This window comes from Eretmochelys imbricata, chromosome 1 (assembly GCF_965152235.1).
Source record: "Eretmochelys imbricata isolate rEreImb1 chromosome 1, rEreImb1.hap1, whole genome shotgun sequence".
Lineage (NCBI taxonomy): Eukaryota > Metazoa > Chordata > Testudines > Cheloniidae > Eretmochelys > Eretmochelys imbricata.
Window position 1 is genome coordinate 238765304 of NC_135572.1, and position 20374 is coordinate 238785677.

The 20374-nt window shown below is 41.9% G+C and overlaps 1 protein-coding gene across 2 annotated transcripts in view; it reads left to right on the forward strand.

Annotated features, from left to right (window-relative positions):
- ITPR2 (inositol 1,4,5-trisphosphate receptor type 2) overlaps positions 1-20374 on the forward strand; it is a 340705-nt gene that overhangs the window by 46878 nt on the left and 273453 nt on the right. For both annotated transcript variants that reach the window (XM_077826251.1, XM_077826259.1), the window contains exon 2: positions 12293-12363. In XM_077826251.1, the coding sequence (XP_077682377.1) occupies positions 12293-12363 (71 nt within the window). The remainder of the gene's footprint in view (positions 1-12292; positions 12364-20374) is intronic.

The window sequence follows — 20374 nt, forward strand, 5'->3', positions numbered from 1 at the left end:
CTGGCTCTGACTACTCGGCCTAGCTACTCATGACTTAACCATGACAGCCCTTTAAAAAAAAAATTAAAAAATAAAACTCAAGGCAACTTCAAAACAAAAAGTGGTTTCACATCAAAAAGTCAATGTTTTGAATTGAACATTTCAAAATGAAACGTTTTGATGACTTGGTTGTTTTTTTAAGTAAAACGGTTTTCCAGAATCAACATGACTTCACAAAATGTTTTGGTTGACCTGAATACCCATTTTTTGCCTCTAAAAGTTTTGATCAAAAACTTTCACCCAGCTCTAGGAACAGGTTCCCTGTGTGATGGCGTGGTGGTTGAGTTAGGTGTTGTGTGTTCGGGTGGACGGTGATGGGGGTAAGGGTGGAGCAAAAGAAGCTCTCTATGGCAGGGAAAGTTTGAGGGCAGGCTCTTCATGTGTGAGAAGGGGTTGAGGGCAGGTTGTCTTGGAGACGTGTCTTGAACTTGGCTTGTCCTTGGCTATGCTTGTAGTTAAACTGTCCAGCTGCACCTGTTGCTGACAGGTATAGTCAACAATGTCCCCTCTTCCTGTGCTGACCAGGCTTATGCTCATTGGAAAATGAGTGAAACCATAACCTTAAGGGCTAAGAGAGTGAAAGCTGAGCAACTGAGTGAGGAGGAGACTGTCTGTCTCAAGCTCTCTGTGTACCCAACTGTTTGAGGAGCAAGACTTACTACTCAGAGTAAGTAAAGGTATTAAGCCTGCCCTGTTGTATGGAGCTCTAAGTCCCTTCTGGGCTTCCAGAATACGTACGTACGTGTGTGTGTGTGTGTGTGTGTTTCAGTTTCAGTAGTAGTTTCAATTAACTACCCGGCTACAATAAAATTCTTTGGCCCTTTCATATCATCCATAAGTCCCTCAAAGTAAGTTAAGGATGTGCCTTCAGGTCGTAACTGGCCCTGTGCATTTTGGCAGTTCATGAAAGAACTGCCACTTCCCCAGCACATGTTCCTTACCCCCCAACCAACCTGCCCCTCTCATCATTAACCATTCCTGCTCTTATTCCCATTCCAGCTCCCCCCCACCACTCATTCTTGCCCCACTCACGTACACCATCTCACTCTTGCTGCCCCATATGCATATTCCCTCACCTTATTATTCCCATTCCCATACTCCTGCTTCAGACCCCACCTCTTGAAACAGAATTCCTCCCTTCACATTATCCCTGCTGAAACCCTCCCGCTGCCCCCTTGTGATGTATTCCCCAATAGAGAGATGGGATTTATGGGATTTCACTCCGGACTTGTGTCATAATTCCAGGGGAGAAGGAGGTCCTTGGGGGTGGAGGAGAAGATGGGGTCTGTTTGTTAGGAGAATAAGAAGGTTTGTAATAAAGGTGTTTGAAATAATGAATGATATTACAGTAGAGGGAGCACTTCTGTTCTTGTAGTACAAAAATGGCAGGACATTGAATGAACTTGAAAAGCAGCAAATGTAAAACTGATAAAAGGAAATACTTTTTCACACTGTGTGCAATTAACCTGTGGGATTAATTGCCACGAAACATCATTGAGGTTGAGAATTTAGTAGAATTCAAGATAGGATTTGACATGTGAGCCATATCTATACTGCACTTTTCTGCTGGCACAGCAGTATCAGTCCAGGCTGTGAAGGGGTGTGAGCTCTGACCAGTGTAGCTGTGCAGGCATAAGGTCCGAGTGGAGTTTTTCCAGTATAAGCTGTGTTCACACTAGAAGTGCTTTGCCAGTATGGTGTACCAATATTCCTGTACTAACAAAGTGCTCCTAGTGTAGACATGGCCAGAGATGGATAATGAGAACATCCAGAGTTACATTCGGTAGGATTTAAACAAATGTCTGGAAGGGATATTCTTCAGGGCATAAGCCAAAAACTCACTAATGAGGATTACAAAGGAACTTTTCCTGCTATTCCATAACTACCTACTGCAGGCTTCTTGAATCTTTATCTGAGGCATTGGGTCCTGGCCACTGTCAAGACAGAATGTTAGGTTAGATACATAAGGGCTCTGAGTCAATATGACAATTCCTATGTTCCTAAAAATTAACACCCCCCTCTAAAGCCAACGAATGGGGAACCATTGGAAACGGAAGAGGAAATCTCCTGCAGACTTTTGCTTTATGGACAATGAGGAGTACGTTGTATCTTCTAGGCATATAGATCATTATTTTCAAAGGTTTCCATCTTTGCGTAGCCTGGTATTGTACACGGTAGCATGGAGACAGCAATGCAATAGTGGCCAATTGTACTGAATTGACCAGATTCTCAAAACAGTTTCCCACTGAAGTAAATAGGAAAACTTCCACTGACTTCAGGGGGAGCAGGATTGGGACCCAGGATAAGAGATCCCCATTATATTGTTGCTTTCAGAATCTTTTTCCATAATGGCTGAATGTAGGGGGTGTAAGTAAAGGTCCAGTTGCAGAACTGTTGTCTTGTCTTCCGGAGCTCTGATGGTATATTTTAGGCTGCGCTGTATTACTACACAACTTAATGACTACAGTTAGAAAAAAATGGGTGTACAGCATCCACTCATAGGCATTGTACATAAAACAGGTATTTATTATGTTTAAAAAGAACATGCACAACTAAAAATCATGCCATAAACAAGCAGAAAATTCCGTTGTCTCCTATAAGTAGTCAACATGTGCAGAGCTGAAATGGAATCATGTTGTACCTGCTATGTTCTGTATTACAATATACAGTACAATGCAGTATTGTCTGTTTCCAGTGAGCAAAAGAATAAAGCTATTAAACTTTTTTAAGCTTGCCAAAACTTCCTTGATGATAGAATAGCTAAAATAGTTGCTTTACAACTTTATTTTAAAGAGTTAGCTCGGTATATTGTATAATGTAGCCAGCTCGTTCTCCCCATTCCAGGTTTTTAAATTCTTTATTTGCACTATAAAACAAAACTGCAAACAAATGAAATTAAAAAAAAAGTCAGCTCATGTCTTTGGAAGTAGTTAAAAAGCTCTGAACCTGAAAGATGCTTGTATTGCATTGGTTCAGTCAGGACTATTATTAACATCATGCATTTTAAAGTAATTATTTTGCAAGCACACAGAAAATGAATCATTTTGTTTGTTTGAAAACCAAATGCAGCGACCTAGTATGTTTCAGAGTCTTTTAGGCGTAACAAAGCAACAGATGCTTTTTATCTTTTTATTTATGAAATGTAGGCTAGGAATATTGATTCTGTACTTGCAGTAAGTGCTGTAAGTTTGGGAAGTATATATTTTGATTATGGAGGCATGACCAGTGCCTTCATAATCTGTGTGTGTGTATATGTGTGTGTGTGTATATATATATATATATATATATATATATATATATATATATATATATATATATAAAAAAATAATAAGCAAGTGATTACTGAACTTTTTTTAAAAGATACATGAACATTCTTTAGGACCGAGATGTAGAAAAATGTCCATATATTATATGGACAAATTGGAACTTAGTCCAGGTTTTGTGTGGTGTTGTAAGATGTTTTGCAAGAGAGAAAGTGGTCAATGGTTAAAGCTCTGGACTGCGATTCAGCGGATGTGGGTTCATTTCCCAGCTGTGCTATAGACTTTTGTGTCACCTTGAGCAGGTCACTTAATCTTTCCATGCCTCAATGTCCCATCTGTAAAATGGGAGTGATAACTTTTTCCTACCCTGTATCTCTCTGGTCTGTTTAGACCCTAAGCCCATCGTGACAAAGGGCTTTTTTTTTCTATGTGTCTGTATAGTGCTTGTGAGGCCCTGATCGGGGTGGGGCTTCTAGGCATTCCAAATAATCAATAATCAAAGTCACTGAGGTTTGGGATAGAAATCAGTTATGCAAATTTATTTCTTGCATTCTTAGAACACCAATTCAGGCTCATGGTGAAAGCCCACCACGCCACATGTAGGAAGCTCCGTTGTTGTGAGGGTGGAAATGTAGGGGTGGTTCCTGTGGAGTCCCTGTTCCTATTCACCCCCTTTACTCCACTCTTAACAAGAGTCCAATCACACTCCCATCTATTTTAAAGGAGTTAGGGTCTGAGTCCCCATTGCCTGCGCCCTGTGCACATTGACCAGTATAAAGTGGGTATAAACCACAACTATTCTCATTTGCTAACGTTTTACACGTACTTTGCATGGGTTTGAATGTCTGCATAAAGTGTGGGACAGTGGTGAGTCGGGCCCTTTGTTTTTCTCTGATAGAATGCCAGGGAAGGGCTCTTTTGTTAAGAATCAGAAGGTGTGGACCAGAATTAGAAAGGTGAACATGGCTCCTCCTCCACACCAGGTATTTTCCCCTTATTCTTCCAAGCATCCAGAGATTTACTCTGTAATCCCTCCATCTCCTTTCCTGGACGATGTACCATCCATTTTTAGGTACCCTTATGTGGCCCCCCGTTACCATACCATCTTTGTACCTCAGAATCTTCAATGTATTTATCCTCACAACACCTCTGCAAGGTAGGGAAATACTACTGTCTCCCATTGTACAAATGGGGCCCTGAGGCCCTGAAGAGTTTACAATGTAAGTATCCAAGACAGGCACAGAGTAGGAGAAAAGTATTAGTATAACTATATTCCCTTTATAGATGGGGAGAGATTAAATGGCTTGCTCAAGATCACACAGGAAGTCTGTAGTAGAGCAGAGCTAGAACCTAGGTCTCAGGCTAGCACCTTCATCAGTCCTTTCCCGATTTGGAGACGTTGGGGAACTTACAGCAATGTCTAGCATAGCTAGTGCCCAAGAATCTTCATTCCCAAGGAGTGGGCTTCGTAGACTGGAAGATCTAAAAAAGATTTCCATTTGAGAAATCATGATCTTAAAAATAGTTTGAATTATATTGGAATGGAAAGAGCAGCCAGTCAGCCTGTTGTATGCAGTACAGTGTCAAACTAAAACTGTATTAAACTGGGTATTGGGCTGCAGAACCAAGAGTATTGCATGCATAATTGAAAAATCTTGTATGTAGCTTGAGGGCTAATTAATCCTTGGTGCAACTCCATTTACATTAGGGGTGATTGTGGTCACTAATTACTGTAATACAACTTTATGGCATTTTATCTTTGTCTTCCCAGAACATACAAAAGAGAGTGACTAATGTTAATTAAAGTTTACTTTCTATTATGCTTCAGTGCCTTGATCATGAGAACTGCTAAGTGCCCTCCACTCCTATCAAAAATGGCTGTTGAGGGTGCTTGGCATCTGGTAGGAAGTAATCAGCACCCTGCAGGATCTAGCCCGTAGCTGCATGTGTTACTTTGCTGTAACGATGTGGCTCTATAATGGAGAAGGTAACAGTCTCTCTGTCTAGTTAAGGCTGCAGTTGAGGTCTTATTAGACGAGCATCCTTGAAAATCATACCCCAAATCCCCTACTTATGGTGCGAGTTCTGAAAACCATGGAGAAAATGTTGGGTTAGTTTTGAGACTAAAATATTTAGAAATAGCTTCTTTAAACATTTTTACAAAAACAGCAGAACCTCAGAGTTACGAACACCGTGGAAATGGAGGTTATTCATAACTCTGAACAAAACATGATGGTGGTTCTTTCAAAAGTTTGCAGCTGAACATTGACTTAATACAGCTTTGGCACTTTACTATGCACAAGAAAAATGTTGCTTTTAACCATCTTAATTTAAGTGAGAGAAGAACAGAAACAGTTTCCTTACGGTGTCAAATCTTTTCTTAAACACCCCCACCCCCCCTTTTTATTTTTAGTAGTTTACATTTAACACAGTACTGTACTGTATTTTTTTTTTTTTTTTGTGGTCTTGCTGCTACCTGATTGCATACTTCCAGTTCCAAATGAAGTGTGTGGTTGACCAGTCAGTTCGTAACTCTGATGTTTGTAACTCTGAGGTTCTGCTCTAATGTTTCAAATTTTGTGGGATTAAGTGAATTCAGAATAGAAGATCAGAATCATAGGTGGATTTGGACATTGGCTCCTACCAGTCCGTTCAAAGGGCAGAGATAGTAGAATGTTTATAGAATAAAACATTATAAAGATCCTGTCCCCTTTTATCTGTCAGTGAGCAGAGGAATCTAGTGTTGGTCCTGTGCTAGAGTAGAAGATATCCTGCAGCAGAGGAGGCCTTAAATTCTGCCCCTCAACTCCTGGGGGCTTCCTGCACTGTAGCTGGGAACGAGCCTCCCAGCCCGGGTTGACAGACTCGTGCTAGCAGGGCTTGAGCTAGCATGCTAAAAATAGCAGTGTGGGATGTTGCAGCACCGGTGGAGACTTGGGCTAGTCAGCCAAGCTCAGATCCAGGGGGAAGGGGAAAGGTGGGCTTGAGCTCTGCTGGCTAGCCTGAGCCGCCGCTAATGCTGAAACATCCATGCTAGCTCAAGCCCTGCTAACGTGAGTCTGACATACCCGTAGCTCTGTATTGGATGCTTCCGGGAACTGGGAGCCAGACTTCACTCCCTCCGGCATCTGCCCTTACTGGTTTGCAGTATGGTTTGTGTCCTTTTCCTCCCTCCCTCCCCACCCCCCATACTGCTAACCAACATAGCTCTTCTAGGAGAACTTTTAAGTGTAGTTCGGGCTCTACTGTCAAATTGCTTATTGAACATTAACTGCTGATTTCCATAGTTATTATTTGTAGTTGTTTTTTACTTTTGCTTTTGGGAGTGAAGGTAAATCTGAGCAGCCTGCTCTTGTTCCATATGCCAGTGAGCTGCTTGTTGTTGTATTGTTTGTATTACTATAGTACTTAGGACCCATCGTCCGTGACCAAGACCCCATTGTGCTAGAGGCTGTACAAACACAGAACAAGACAGTCCCTGCCCCAAAGAGCTTATAATTTAAGTATAAGAGAAGAGACAACAGGTGGAGATGGACAGGAGAGTACAAGGAAGCAATGAGACAATATCGGTCCATGTGAGAGGCTGTGATCTCAGCACACCAGCAACCTGGTGGTGGGAAATGCATGTGCATATTGAGAGATTGCTCCTGTTCCCATTGTGGCCAGTGGCACAGCTCCCATCGACTTGAGTGGGAACAGAGTCAGGCTCTTCATCTGAATGAACCAGATATTTAGGCTTGGCAGGATCAGGTTTTAATCGATAGGTGTTGGCAAATGTAATGTTCAGTTGGTACACTGAAATTGACGGGGGGAATATTCTCCCCCATCAGTTGGTGTGAGTGCAGCCTCTCCCCCTGCTACCGGCCTGTGCCAGCAAGAATCAGGTGTCACCAGCCCTGCAGCAGCACAGAGAGCCTGTCACAGCCATGCTTGCTTGCTAACTCCTGTGACAGCCCGGCTGCCTAGAGCTCCCTGCTGCAGGGCTGGGGACACCTGATCTCTGCAGGCCCAAGGAGTGGGGAAGGCTCACTCACTCACCAGCCAGGCATATGGGAGCCATCCGTGGGGCTGGAACCTCCAGGGCTGGGGGGTCCATTGTTGTCCGTGCTGGGGCTCTTTGATCTGTTGGGCTAGGATTGCAGCATCTCCCCACCTTGTGCCTTGGTGTCTTGGGCCCTTTGGCCTTGCAGGGAGCTCCCTGTGTCCCCACTGTCAATGCCGCTCTAACACTAAGCTCTACCCCTTTCCCACCTTAATTTCTGATAACTGTAAAAATAGTGCAAAATCTTAAAAATAAAACCCAATAAAAATAAAAAAACCCTTAAAGATAAAATAACGAGGAGTCCTTGTGGCACCTAAGAGACTAACACATTTATTTGGGCGTAAGCTTTCATGGGTTAGAACCCACTTCATCAGATGCATGGAGTGAAAATACAGGAGCAAGTATAAATACAAGAAAGGATGGGGGTTGCTTTACCAAGTGTGAGGTCAGTCTAACGAGATAAATCAATTAACAGCAGGATACCAAGGGAGGAAAAATAACTTCTGAAATGGTAAGAGACTGGCCCATTACAGACGGTTGATAAGAAGGTGAGAGTAATAGTAGGGAAAAATTAGTATTGGGGAAATTAAGTTTAGGTTTTGTAATGACCTAACCACTCCCAGTCTCTGTTCAGGCCTAATCTGATGGTATCCACTTTGCAAATTAATTCCAGTTATGCAGCTTCACGTTGGAGTCTGTTTTTGAAGTTTTTTTGTTGAAGAATTGCTACTTTTAGGTCTGCTATTGAGTGATGAGAGAGATTGAAGTGTTCTCCTACTGGTTTTTGAATGTTCTGATTCCTGATGTCAGATTTGTGTCCATTTATTCTTTTGCGTACAGACTGTCTGGTTTGGCCAGTGTACGTGGCAGAGGGGCATTGCTGGCACATGATGGCATATACCCCATTGCTAGATGTGCAGGTGAACGAGCCCTTGATGGTGTGGCTGATGTGGTTAGGTCCTATGATGGTGTCCCTTGAATAGATATGTGGACAGAGTTGGCAACAGGGTTTATTGCACGGGTTGGTTCCTGGGTTGGTGTTTTTGTTGTGTGGTGTGTAGTTGATGGTGAGTATTTGCTTCAGATTGGGAGGCTGTCTGTAAGCAAGGACTGGCCTGTCTCCCAAGGTCTGTGAGTGTGAGGGATCGTCCTTCAGGATAGGTTGTAGATCCTTGATGATGCGCTGGAGGAGTTTTAGTTGGGGGCTGTAGGTGATGGCTGGTGGCGTTCTGTTACTTTCTTTGGGCCTGTCTTGTAGTAGGTGACTTCTGGGTACTCTTCTGGCTCTGTCAATCTGTTTCTCAGATAAAAGTAAATATTGTTCATTGAAATTAGAAAGAAATAAAAAATGAATTCTGCTAAGCCTACGGATATTGCTTTGTCTGATGCCTTCTCCCAGAAAAGCTCCTAGAACTGCCATCAACTACTGATAGGGTAGCAGAGTTTACTTAAGTATGATTTTCCTGTGAAATTGTTTTAAATGGGGCAGATTGTTTACACTAGACTTCCTGAAGGCAAATTGAATTTGTTTATAAAGAACAGTACTAAGGTTAATGGTTTTTCTATTAAATGGGCGTAGTCATTTTTAAACTCTTATTTCACTTGCAAAATGTCATGACAACCACTTTGTTTTCCGAGTAAACATATGAACCCACATTAGCATATGAAAATGTGTTCTTGTTGTCTATGTGACCAAAGATTCAGACCTATATTTCACACCTCTCTATTTAGAGGGGAAAAATGGAAATTATAAAAAACTAAGGTATTAAGACGACAAAATCAGGAAATCTTAACAGTGTAATCAGCCTGATCCTGCAGTCCTTTAATTCAAATTGCCAAAGCACTATTAGATCAATAATAGGTTATATGCATTTAAGACTATGTTGTCTTGATGGCACCAATTTACGTATCACTATCAATCCGTCTAGGAGATGAGTCAAAATAATGTCTGTGCTTGCTATATGCAGAACAGGTGGCATATATAATGTATGTAATAGTTATAGTTAGTTTGTGCTTGTAGAAATTGGTTATTACGAGTACTACCTTCAGAGGGAATAGTGTCTAATGGTTAGAGAAGTCAACTGAGAGCAGGATCTCTGTGTTCTAATTCTGGTACTGCCACTAGCATGTTTGTGTAGCGCTGGGCAACTCACCTAAGATCTGGTTAATTGATAGAGGGAAGATAATAATTGGCTACCTCATGGGGTGCTGTGACTTACAGTTCACTAATTTTTATAAAGTGCTTTGAGATGCTCAGTTTATTATTAATTATTTGTATTACTGTAGAGCCTAGGAGCCCCAGTCCTGGACCAAAGCCCAGTTGTGGTAGGTGCTGTACAAACAGAACAAAAAACAGTCTTTGCCCAAAGGATCTTGCAATCTAAGTACAAGGCAAGAGACAACAGATGAATACAAAGGGGGGGATGCAAGAAAAGAATATACCAGAGAGAATATTGGTCAGCATGATAGGCCGTGATCTCAACACACCAGTGGCCTAACCAGTGTGAAGAGAGACTACAGAACAGCGCAGAATTATTATAGCATTTTAAAAGACAAAGTTTATTTTGAAAATTTGAAGTTTTAACTTTATATTTTAGAAGTCTTTCATATTTTTTTTAAAAAAGCCTCCTGGCTAATAAAGACAAATGCCATTTTGTGGCTTCTGTGACAGAATCATTCAATTTATCTTCACAGATCTGGGTTCTGTCCCCACCATAATGTACAAGGCAATATGTTTGGGTAGTTAATAGATACCATTCACATCTGCTTAATTTTGGACAAATCGTTACTCCTGAGAACATTCTGCGCCAAAAAATTAAAAATTCTATGCACAATATTTTAAAATTCTGCAAAATTCTTCAAGTTGTATTTGTCAAATAAACGTGGAGGCACCAGCATGGCATTGGGGAGCACAGGCCACTGGCTGCACAGAGGTGGGAGATCATTTTGAAGCTCCCACCCAGGACACAGATTCAGCAGTGAGGCTGCACTCAACCCTGACACAGCACAAGGACTAGGCCTGCCCCAGAAACACCTTAGGGCCCTGTCCTTCTGTGTCAGGTGTACCAGGTGTGGGCAGACAGGCTCAGCCCGGCACAGTCCAAGTGTGGAGGGGCTTAGTGTGGGGGGATCCAGGTGTGTGTTGAGAGGGTTCTGTGTGGGGCAATCTGGGTGTGGGTAGTTTAGAGCGGGGTCTGGGTGCAGGGGGGATCTGGATGCACAGAGGCTTTTGGGGCGTTCTCAGTGCAGCGGTAATAGGACTCTGCAGGGGGTCCTGGTGAAGGTGATTGGGGCTCAGTAGGGTGGTCTGGGTGTGGAGGATTTACTGGGGGGGGGTTCCAGATACTGGGGGAGTGGGGCTCAGTGAGATCAGGATCCAGGTGCAGCTGGTTGGGGCTCAGTAGGGTGAGGATCCAGGTGTGGGTGGCTCATTGCGGTGGTCCAGATTCAGGGAGGAGTGGGGCTCGATGGGGGGTTGTTCTGGGTTTGGGGGGCGTAAGGCTCGGTGGGAGGATCTGGTGGGTGGGGGGGAGCAGCTCCCTGTACAGTGATCTCTCCCCCTGCAGCTGAGGAGTGATGGGTGCAGGAAGCAGGGTGGGGGAGTTTGCGGAGCTTCCTGCAGCCTGAGGAGAAATCTGGGGGGGTCCGACCTGGCCCCGGATGCTGGGAAGGGGAAGTCCCATCCTCCGTAGCCCAGCCGAGACTAACAGCTGAGCCCAGCGAAGGGTAAGAGCCACCAGCCAGGTCTTCCCCAGTCCCGCCCCCTGTCCCACAGTGATTTACCTCTCTGCCAGCTGCCTTGGGCACCCAAAACATACTGCTGGGGAGGGTCGCATGACCTCTCTTGTGGCTTTCCTTTGCTTCCCCCTCAAAGTCATTTTTCTGTGGGGAGGCAAAGAAATCTGCAGAGGACATTAATTCTGCGCATGTGCAGTGGCACAGAATTCCCCCAGGAGTAAAATAGTGTAATATCTTTTGTATGGCACCTCCATTCAGATAGTCTATGATCACAGTGAGATTATATGTGTGCCCTCCTGTTGCCGCTAGTGGTTGGACTATCAGACCTGCTCAAGTGTATGTTGTCATTTGGCGTTCAAGTAGGTGCGGCCTGCAGATCATACAAAATTCTATATTTGTAAAGGGCTGTCCACAATCTGTCCAACATTTCACTATCCTGTGAGTTTATTGGAAGAAAGTTTCATCATCGCTTCCCCTGGGAGCGTTTGGAAGAAGTATTGGGCAGCAACAAGTCACCAAAGAACATATGTCCCAATCATGTAAACAGCCTCCTGGATGAACTGCATCAGCAAGGAGCCCTGTTGCAGTTGATGAATTTAAAGAGGCGCTGTGTGGATGTAGAGATTGGCTTGCATGGAGCTGCTTGCAGAACTGAGGCCAAAGTTAGCAAGTTGTACTTTAAATGTAGCGCTTTAAATCTTTTTCTTCATGCTGCAAACATAGGTGCCTCAGCCTTCCTCTTCAAGGCCTAATCTAGAGCCCATTAAAGTCAGTGGGAATCACTCTATTGACTTCACTGGACTTTGGATCAGGGCTCTGGAGCTTGGCTATGAGAATCTGAGAGCTGCCCAGAGGCAGACTGTTTATTATTCAGGGTTAATGTACCACTGAAAATGAAAGCTAAGAGTTTTGCACATAATATCAACATGCACATTGCAATGAAAGGGACTTTGGCCAGTTTTAAATGAAGCGGGATCTGAAATAGCTGCTTTGAATTAGTGCTATAAAAGAAATCCTCTTATGTAAGAGGAGAGCACAGATATTTGTTCTTTCCTTGTGCTGACATAATACAGGTTGTGATTTTTGTTTTCATGTTATTTACTCGAAATGGAAATGTGAGAACCCTGCTACCTTAAGTGTCATGGATATGTCTACACAAACATACATATGACAACAGTGAAAATAATGTTTAACATGTTTGTTTTTCTAGGTTAGTGGATGACAGATGTGTGGTTCAGCCAGAGGCAGGTGACCTTGCCAACCCTCCTAAGAAGTTCAGAGGTAAGTGAATGAGAGTTGCTTTTATTTCACACACGGGCTACAGCTGGATCTGTAGTTTACGAAACTGATCCACATTCTACTTTTGGGCAAAGATTTGCATTATAACACAATGGAAATCTCCAAATTTGCCAGTGCTGTAGGACTGGGCCACTGACTCTTGAAGTTGCAATATAAATGAAAAATTAATGTACAATATAAGAAGGTGAAGAACATGAAGAACAGTTGGAAAATATGGGGAGGGGGTTAATTTTCATTTAAACTGAGGCCCATTTACGCTACTCTGGCAATCTAACATTTACAGTCATTTTAAGACCCCTTTATGCTTCTGAAGTGCCATTAAGACTCCTATTGTAAATAGGAAGCAAGCACAAGATGTTCATAACTACCAGAAATGGCTGATTCTTCTTCTTCTTTTCTTTTTTTTTAAACAGACAATTTTTAGGTGAAGTTTTTTGAAAACATTTCTCTCTGGTTTTTTTGTCCAGCTCTACCTATAACCTTTCTTGCTTTTCTCCACTTCTCTGAACATATGCGTATGGATTAACCTAATATTTTGGGAGGTTTTTTTTCTTATGCTTAATTTTCATGCTAATATAATGTGTTGGGCGGGGGGGGGGAATGCAGTTTCTGTTCCTTTAAGAAAATTTTATTTAAAAATGAATACTTTAAATGTAGCTCTACGTACTGTTTGCATGTGGAGGGAGGGAAATAAAACCTTTTAATGCCTTGTCCACACTTGAAATTACCCTTGATTTCAGCCATCGATATAACTGCACCAAAGTAAACCCAATGTTTCCTGATACAGAATCCTTTGAAGTCAGTAGTAGGTGCTGTTAAAAGAGGGGAGTGCTACCTCGAGTTTATACACCTTTATGCTCCTGCACCCTCCATGCACAGCCTGTCTCTGGTCACCCTAGGACAGATAGCAAGTGTGAAAAATCGGGATGGGTATTAGCTTGCCTATATAAGACAAAACCCCTAATATCAGGATGGTTCCAATAATTGGGATGGTTCTGATAATATCAGGATATCTGGTCACCCAACTCTGCCCTGCTCTCCTCCTATCCCTGCAACCCAGGCTCCTGCCACCTTTCCCTGCCCCCTCCTCCTCTTCTCCTCTCCAATCTCTCCCACCAGCTTCTATCCCCATCCCCTTTTCCTGCCCCTCACTGCTACTTCCTCATACCCCTTCTGGCTATGTTCCTCTCTCCCTGTCTGTTTCCCTCCCCCCTCTGGCTCCTGCAAACCTCCCCCCCCATTAGTCACCCCCCTGCATTGTAAGTCAGGCTGCTGCTTCCTTTTCTCGGCTGCCTGGGCCCAGCAGGGGGAAGCATTGAAAGCACAGGAGAGAGTCTCCCGTTCTCAATTCCAGTACCTGTTCCAGTAACAGATGCAGAGTCAGCCCCTGCATCCCTAGGATGGAGCATGCTCAGTCGCTCTGGAGGGATGGTGCATGTGGAGCCTGGTCAGCACAAGGAGCTGAGAGAGGCTTGAGTATGCTCAGGGAAGACGGAATCTTTGCTCAGGGAAGACGGAATTTAGCCACCAAGCTCTTAAATATCTGCTGAGCATGTGCAACAATGTGTTTTTTCTCTAATCTCGTTCTCAGAAATGACTGAACTGTTTTAACTGAAACTTAAAATAAATAAATCAAGCTTAGGCAGACACGTGGCATGAAAAACTTAAGCCTGAATGTTTAAAATTTGGCAAAGTTATAAGCAACTGACAATAGGGTCTAATAACATGACGTGTTGGGCAACTTTAACTATCAGTATTGCTACCTGCACCGGCTACACTGTTATCACTGGTGGCTGAAATAGGGATGGATTCTTAGGAGCCAAGGAAGTGTGAGAGAGTTTCTAATATTGCTCTTACTCTCCGAGAACTGGCTCTGAAAAAGGTATCATGGGGGACTATGATTGTTGTTTTTTCAGTGATGCTTTCTCAATTTTGCTCAGTTTTCAAATAACCGTGGGGTTTTTTGTTTTTCTATCTGCCATACAGTACCTCTCCTATAGCGTTTGCACAGTTCAAAATTGAGTACTGAGCTGCAGGGCTGAGTTGAAAGTATGTCCCAAAATAGTATACAGTTTCATTTTTGTATGTGTGTTTACTTTCTCTTTTAGGGTGAGTGGTGCTGCATTATGTTTCTGTTTCAGATCACCTGGGATTGAGTATTGTTCAGTTAAACAAAGCTGTGGTTGCCTTTCCTTTTGGGGCTATTTAAAGATACCATGTGCCAAATTCTGCTCTCAGTCACAGTAGTGTAAATCTGGAGTAACTGCACTGATGTCAGTGGAGTTACTCTAGGCTTACACCAGCATGAATGAGAGCAGAATTTGGTCCCATGGGTGTTTCCTGTAGTCTGTTGTCTATTCACAAGAGCTCTTAGTATCTTGTGGTTGAATTATGCCCTACTGTGTAAGGTGCTGTGGGCTCTCGTTTCCTGTTGAAGTGAAAGGGTATTGAGGGGTCTCAAAACCTTAATGGAGGTGCTCAGCACCTTAAAGAATTAGCCTCCTAGTGGTTATGAAAGGTGCTGGACTGCCAGCCAAAAGTCCTCTGTCCACAGAACAGGTACAATGTGGGCAGCAGAAGTGCAAGCTTTCTTAAACTGCAACCTCAAACATACTTCAATTAGTTTAACATGTAGTTATCTCCATTGGGAAATACTTTTAGCCTCCAATAGACTACTATATACAATAGACCACAATTAAAAACATGTACAGCACAAATATGGCAGCACTGGGGAGCACAAGGCCCTTCACTGGTATCATGAAGCATAGAAATGTAGGGCCGGAAAGGGCCTCGAAGTCTTCAAGGCCAGCCCCTGTGCTGAGGCAGGACCAAACAAACCTAGATCATCCCTGACAGGTGTTTGTCCATCCTGTTCTTAAACCTCCAGTGATGGGGATTCCAAAACCTCCCTTGGAAGCCTATTGCAGACCTTAACTAACCTTGTAGTTAAAAAGCTTTTCCTAATATCTAGCTTAAATCTCCCTTGCTGCAGATTAAGCCTTCTTGTCCTACCTTCTGTGGACATGGAGAACAGTTGGTCACTGTCCTCTTTATAAACAGCCCTTAATGTACATAAAGGTCCTCCCTGAGTCTTTGTGTCTCAAGACTAAGCATGCCCAGTTTTTTTTACCCTTTCCTCATAGATCAGGTTTTCTAAACCTTGTCATTTTTGTTTGGCTGGATGAGCAGGGATCCTGTTACACTTGCTCGCTCAGGTAACATTGCCTGCCGTATTGAGCTTCTGGGCTGTTGGATTTGTGCCCCCTCTCAGGGTCACTTGGACTATCAAGTGATATCAGTTGCATCCTCTGAGGACTCTCTCCTGCACTTGCTGAGGAATGGACTCAGTATTATAAGTGGGTGTTTTCCAACTCTTGATGTCTATGGCTAATAAATGACTGTTTCTTTATTAAATAAAATAAATTGATGCTAGTATTTAAACATAAAAATACTGTGGCTACCTATCAATCCTAAAACTTTTGTACCCCTCCTCGCTTTCTGAGGCATTTACAGGTGATTAATTTCTCCCAGTCTCCGACCTCGCATCTGTTTTATAAAAGGCCTTCTAAAGTATCTTTTGACAATCCGAAGTTTAAACCAGTTTCAGGAGAATTGTAGAAGAGGTGGTTAGATTTATAGTAATCCTAGATTTAAAGATGACCTGCAAAGGAAAAGAAAAATTGGCTTGTGCCCTTTTTGGCTTTTATATGATTTCGGAAGTGAGTGTGTATGTGTGCATGAGAGTGTTTTTCTTTAGACATTCCGATTATGTCTAGGCTGGAGGATTTAATAATGGCTCGATATCTAGTAAAATGGTGACATCACAAGGGTGAAACAAGTGAAAGTTGAGTAGTTGAAGTGGCATGGGCTTTTTAATTGTACTGTTTAAACAATGTTTGTTTTTTTGTTAAGACCTATTTAACTTCAGTGACTCAATAGTCTGTTAAATAAAGGAAGCTTTCATTAGAGTCATCTCTCCCACTTCTTCAAATAACATGGTGAGAGTTTACAATAAACAATGCTGAAAGTGCCCAGAGGTCCTCCAACAAAACTGGGAGAGACAATGTTGTCTAGTGGGTAGGGCAGTGGACAGGCAGTCATCAGGAGAGCTAGGTTCTATTTCTGGTTCTGCCACTGGCCTGCTGTGTAATCTTGGGCAAATCAGTACATTTTTCTGTGCCTGTTTCCCCTCCCACCCTATGTCTGTCTTTACTGTTTAGATGGTAAGCTCTGTGTGGCAAGGACTGTCTTTTATCATGTGTGTTTGTGCAGTTTTTAGCACAGTGGGGGCCCAATCTTAGCTGGGATTTCTAGGCGCTGCCATAACACTAATATTATATATTATTGTTTATTACTCAGGGAAGACCTGACTTGACACATTCACTGTTTTTTATAATGTAAGAAATAAGCAGGGAGAAACCTAAACAACCAAAAACATTCAGGGTTTTTTGCCACATTATCAAAAAGCAAAGCAAGTGCACAAGCCTAGTTTTAATGAGGAGAAAAAAAATCCTTTTATAGGTCAGCTTTAAGGCACGGGCTTGGGACTAAGGAGGATTGCATTCATTTCACAGCTTCACCGCAGTCTTTCCTGTGTGGCCTTAAGCAACTCACCTAGTGCCTCCTTTCCTATACCAGGGAGAAAATAGAATTTCCCTATCACAGAGGGAAGAGAACAGTGTATTGGGCAGATAAATGCATTAATATTCAGGAAGTGTGCAGATGTTATGGAAAGGGGGGGGCGGGGCATATAAGTCTAGATGGGCTCCCCATCTTCTCTTCCCCGTTTAGTGTATCTGCACAGTGCATGGCAAGTTTTTTTGTCAAGTATTTCCTTCTGCAAGGGTTGACTTTTTTTTCTTCATCTTGATAGGTGAGTAATTAACACAGAGCATGTTTGTTCTGATTAAAATACACTTAACATCAAGTGTAGATATATAAGCTATATTTTTTAGTAAATTAAATTGAGACATTTAGTCTGACTGGGAGTGGTATTTAGGAGTATAACTATGAAACAGATTACAAATGTCTGTATTTAATAAGGAAATGGTGTGATACTGCAGCATTTTTGCGTTTGCTGGTACTGACAGCTCAGAACATTGTAAAGCTATTTCCCTCTTTTCACCTATTGGTTTGTGTCAAATATGGAGGAAGTATTTCAATTGCATTACTGTTGTAAGGTCACGATGTTTGCAAGATTTGTTCATGTGATTTTTTTTGTGGTGGGGGGGAGATCTGCAGAGTACGTCTTTGCATTATAAAGCAATGCTTACTGGACTTCAGAGTTCAAAATACCAGTGCTGCCAAATGCTGTTGGTGTCCCACCTTTTAGAGGAGTCGCAGGGTTGGGAGCAAAATTTCCCTGGGAGTCTTTGTGTTCCATGAGTTTAAAGAGCCAGGCTTTCTGATCACTTTCTGCTGCTACAGAGCTTTCCCCTGGTGAGTGGAATCTGCTGTGATTTTTGATTCCTGGCTTTTTTTTTTTTAAAACCACTCTGAAGTTTCCTCTTGGGAGGATAAATGCTGCCATAATGGTCAGTAAAAATTGATTTCACATTAGTGTGTCATGTTTCTGTGCTATATAATAGGAAAGACTGTACATTGTAGTGGAGACATTGCATGGAGTTGTGTGTTTACACAGCTAAGAGGATATGGATGGGGAGTAACTGGGGCCTGGAAGCAGATCATACAAGATGGTGGTAGTTCAGAAAATATCAGGCATCAGGGATATAAGTGTTGTATAAAGTGCTCTGAGAATGAGAATTTATAATTTATAGAATATAGGTTGTTATGCAAAATAATAGCTGACTTTGATCTAGAGGGCAAGCCCTGGATACTCAAACTTAGTTTTTCAACCTACAATATGGTTTATTGGTATGTAATGTTTTGTATTTGTTTTTCTTCTCCTCAGAGTTCAAAGTATTGTAAAAGTTCTACAAACAGCTATCATGCACCCTAGTTTATATATTGTGGTTTTCATTGTAAATATTCCCACTTCAAACTAAAGCAAACATTGCTGCAAGGTGGCATGGTTTGCTTTGCTAATGCCTGGTAACTCTTTCTTTTAAGGAGCAGCCGCACAGAATTGAGATTAGATAGCAAAACAGTGAGGATTTTGGGTAAGTGCCAAGGAAAGCACCACCACGTTGGTTTGAATATAAATCCAGTTTTGAGCCCTTGAATGCCCAAGCAGGGCCTATTGCTATGAGAAAAAGGGAAAGGAGAAGTTTCAATGAAAGACTGAATTTAATATAGTGTGATGGCTGCCATCTTGGTCAACATATCAGGGCTTGAACCAGGGATCTCCAGAGCTAACAGCATGTGCTGCTACAACTCAAACTAAAGAGCCAAGGCTCCTTAATCAGCAATGTAACGGACTCTTATCCGCTAGGGATCAGGCATAGAGGGGTGTGCATAATATACACTTACCAGTGGGCTACAGTAGTATCAGAAAATTAGTGTCAATGGAGATGGGCTATAGTTGATTGAGGTGGTGACAATCAGGGCCCCAAAACATCACAGAAGTAGCTGCATTTTAAAAAAATGAGAACTTATTTTGCTTCCCTCGGAAACATAGGGACTACCTGAGCCGTACTCGACTCCTTCCCCCTTGTGTTCATGCTGTCTTTGGACTTCTTGCTGTGTTTCGGTTTTGCTAACTATTCACTTGTTGAGCGTGAGAGGATGTGTACAGTGAGCCAGATTCTGTTCTTGTTTCCACTGTCGGAGAACTCCACTGAGTTCACAGCAGTGAAACTGAGAACAGGATTTGCATCTGTTATCTAGTATAGCCTAGAGATAAGTTCTGAATTTGACACTTGGATGTCACCTATAAGTCTCCAGTGATGAAACAGGATGTACTTCCTACTACAAATAATGCATATGGGACTTTCCATATCTGTTTTAACAGATTAATAGGCTGTGCTTGAGAACTAGATACAGGGTAACTGCAGATGTGAACCTCTTTATGGTGAAGTGTCGTCCACAGCTGATCTAAATAGGTGGTTAAAAGCAGCACATTGCCTATCTTTAGTTTCCTAACATCTCAGAGGCAGACTTTTTTTTTTTTTTTTCCCCTGATGATAACAAATGAACAGGTAATAATTACCTACATTTTAAAATATGCAAATTATTGAAAATATACAAAAATATGTAAGCTATATTTTTCCATAAATTAAATTGAGACATTTAGGCACTGATCCAGCGTAGTATGAAAGCATGTGCTTAGCTTGGGCATTGCATATGCTTGTTAATATTGAGGTGCTTAGAGCTTCAGTCCTAACTGGTGTTGTGTGGGAAGAAAGCATTTTTGGCAGGGTGGATAAAAATCAATGATTGAAAAAAAAAAAAAAAGATTTTTTTTTATTTGAATCGGATTTTGAGGAAAAAGCCCATCTAAAGATATCTTTGAGCTATAATGTATCTTAATTAAAACTATCTCATCGTGGAATAGGGATTATAAATTTTAATTCTATAGTATGAGACAATCTATTCATGTAATGTTGAAGAAAAATTTTGTAAATCAGTTCCAATAGTTTATGGATTAGGAACTCAATTTTATGGGGTTCCAGGGGCTTCTGTATAGAATATTTAGGTTAATCTTCCTATCTACCCAATGGGGCTCAGTCTAGAAGATACCATTTTGAGAAATCTTTTGGGACCTGGAAAAGCAGGAGAGCTTGTTTTTCTTTTCCAGATTATGAACAAACAGGAAAATGAAGGTGAAGATGACTGAGATGAAGCTGCAGAAGCCAATATTTTAAGTTTCTCATGTTGACCTGGCTAACAGTCGATATATATATTTTAAATATTTCATTTAACAAAAACAAACCTGATTTTAAAACACTTGAATGTTTAACTAAATTCAGAAATTCATATGCTTGTTTTGTTATATTATTATGTTTGCTGTTGAAGAATAAATCCAGAAAATCCTCCAAATATTAATGATAGTTCACCTCCCAATGACTTAATAAATATCTGCTTCAATTACCTT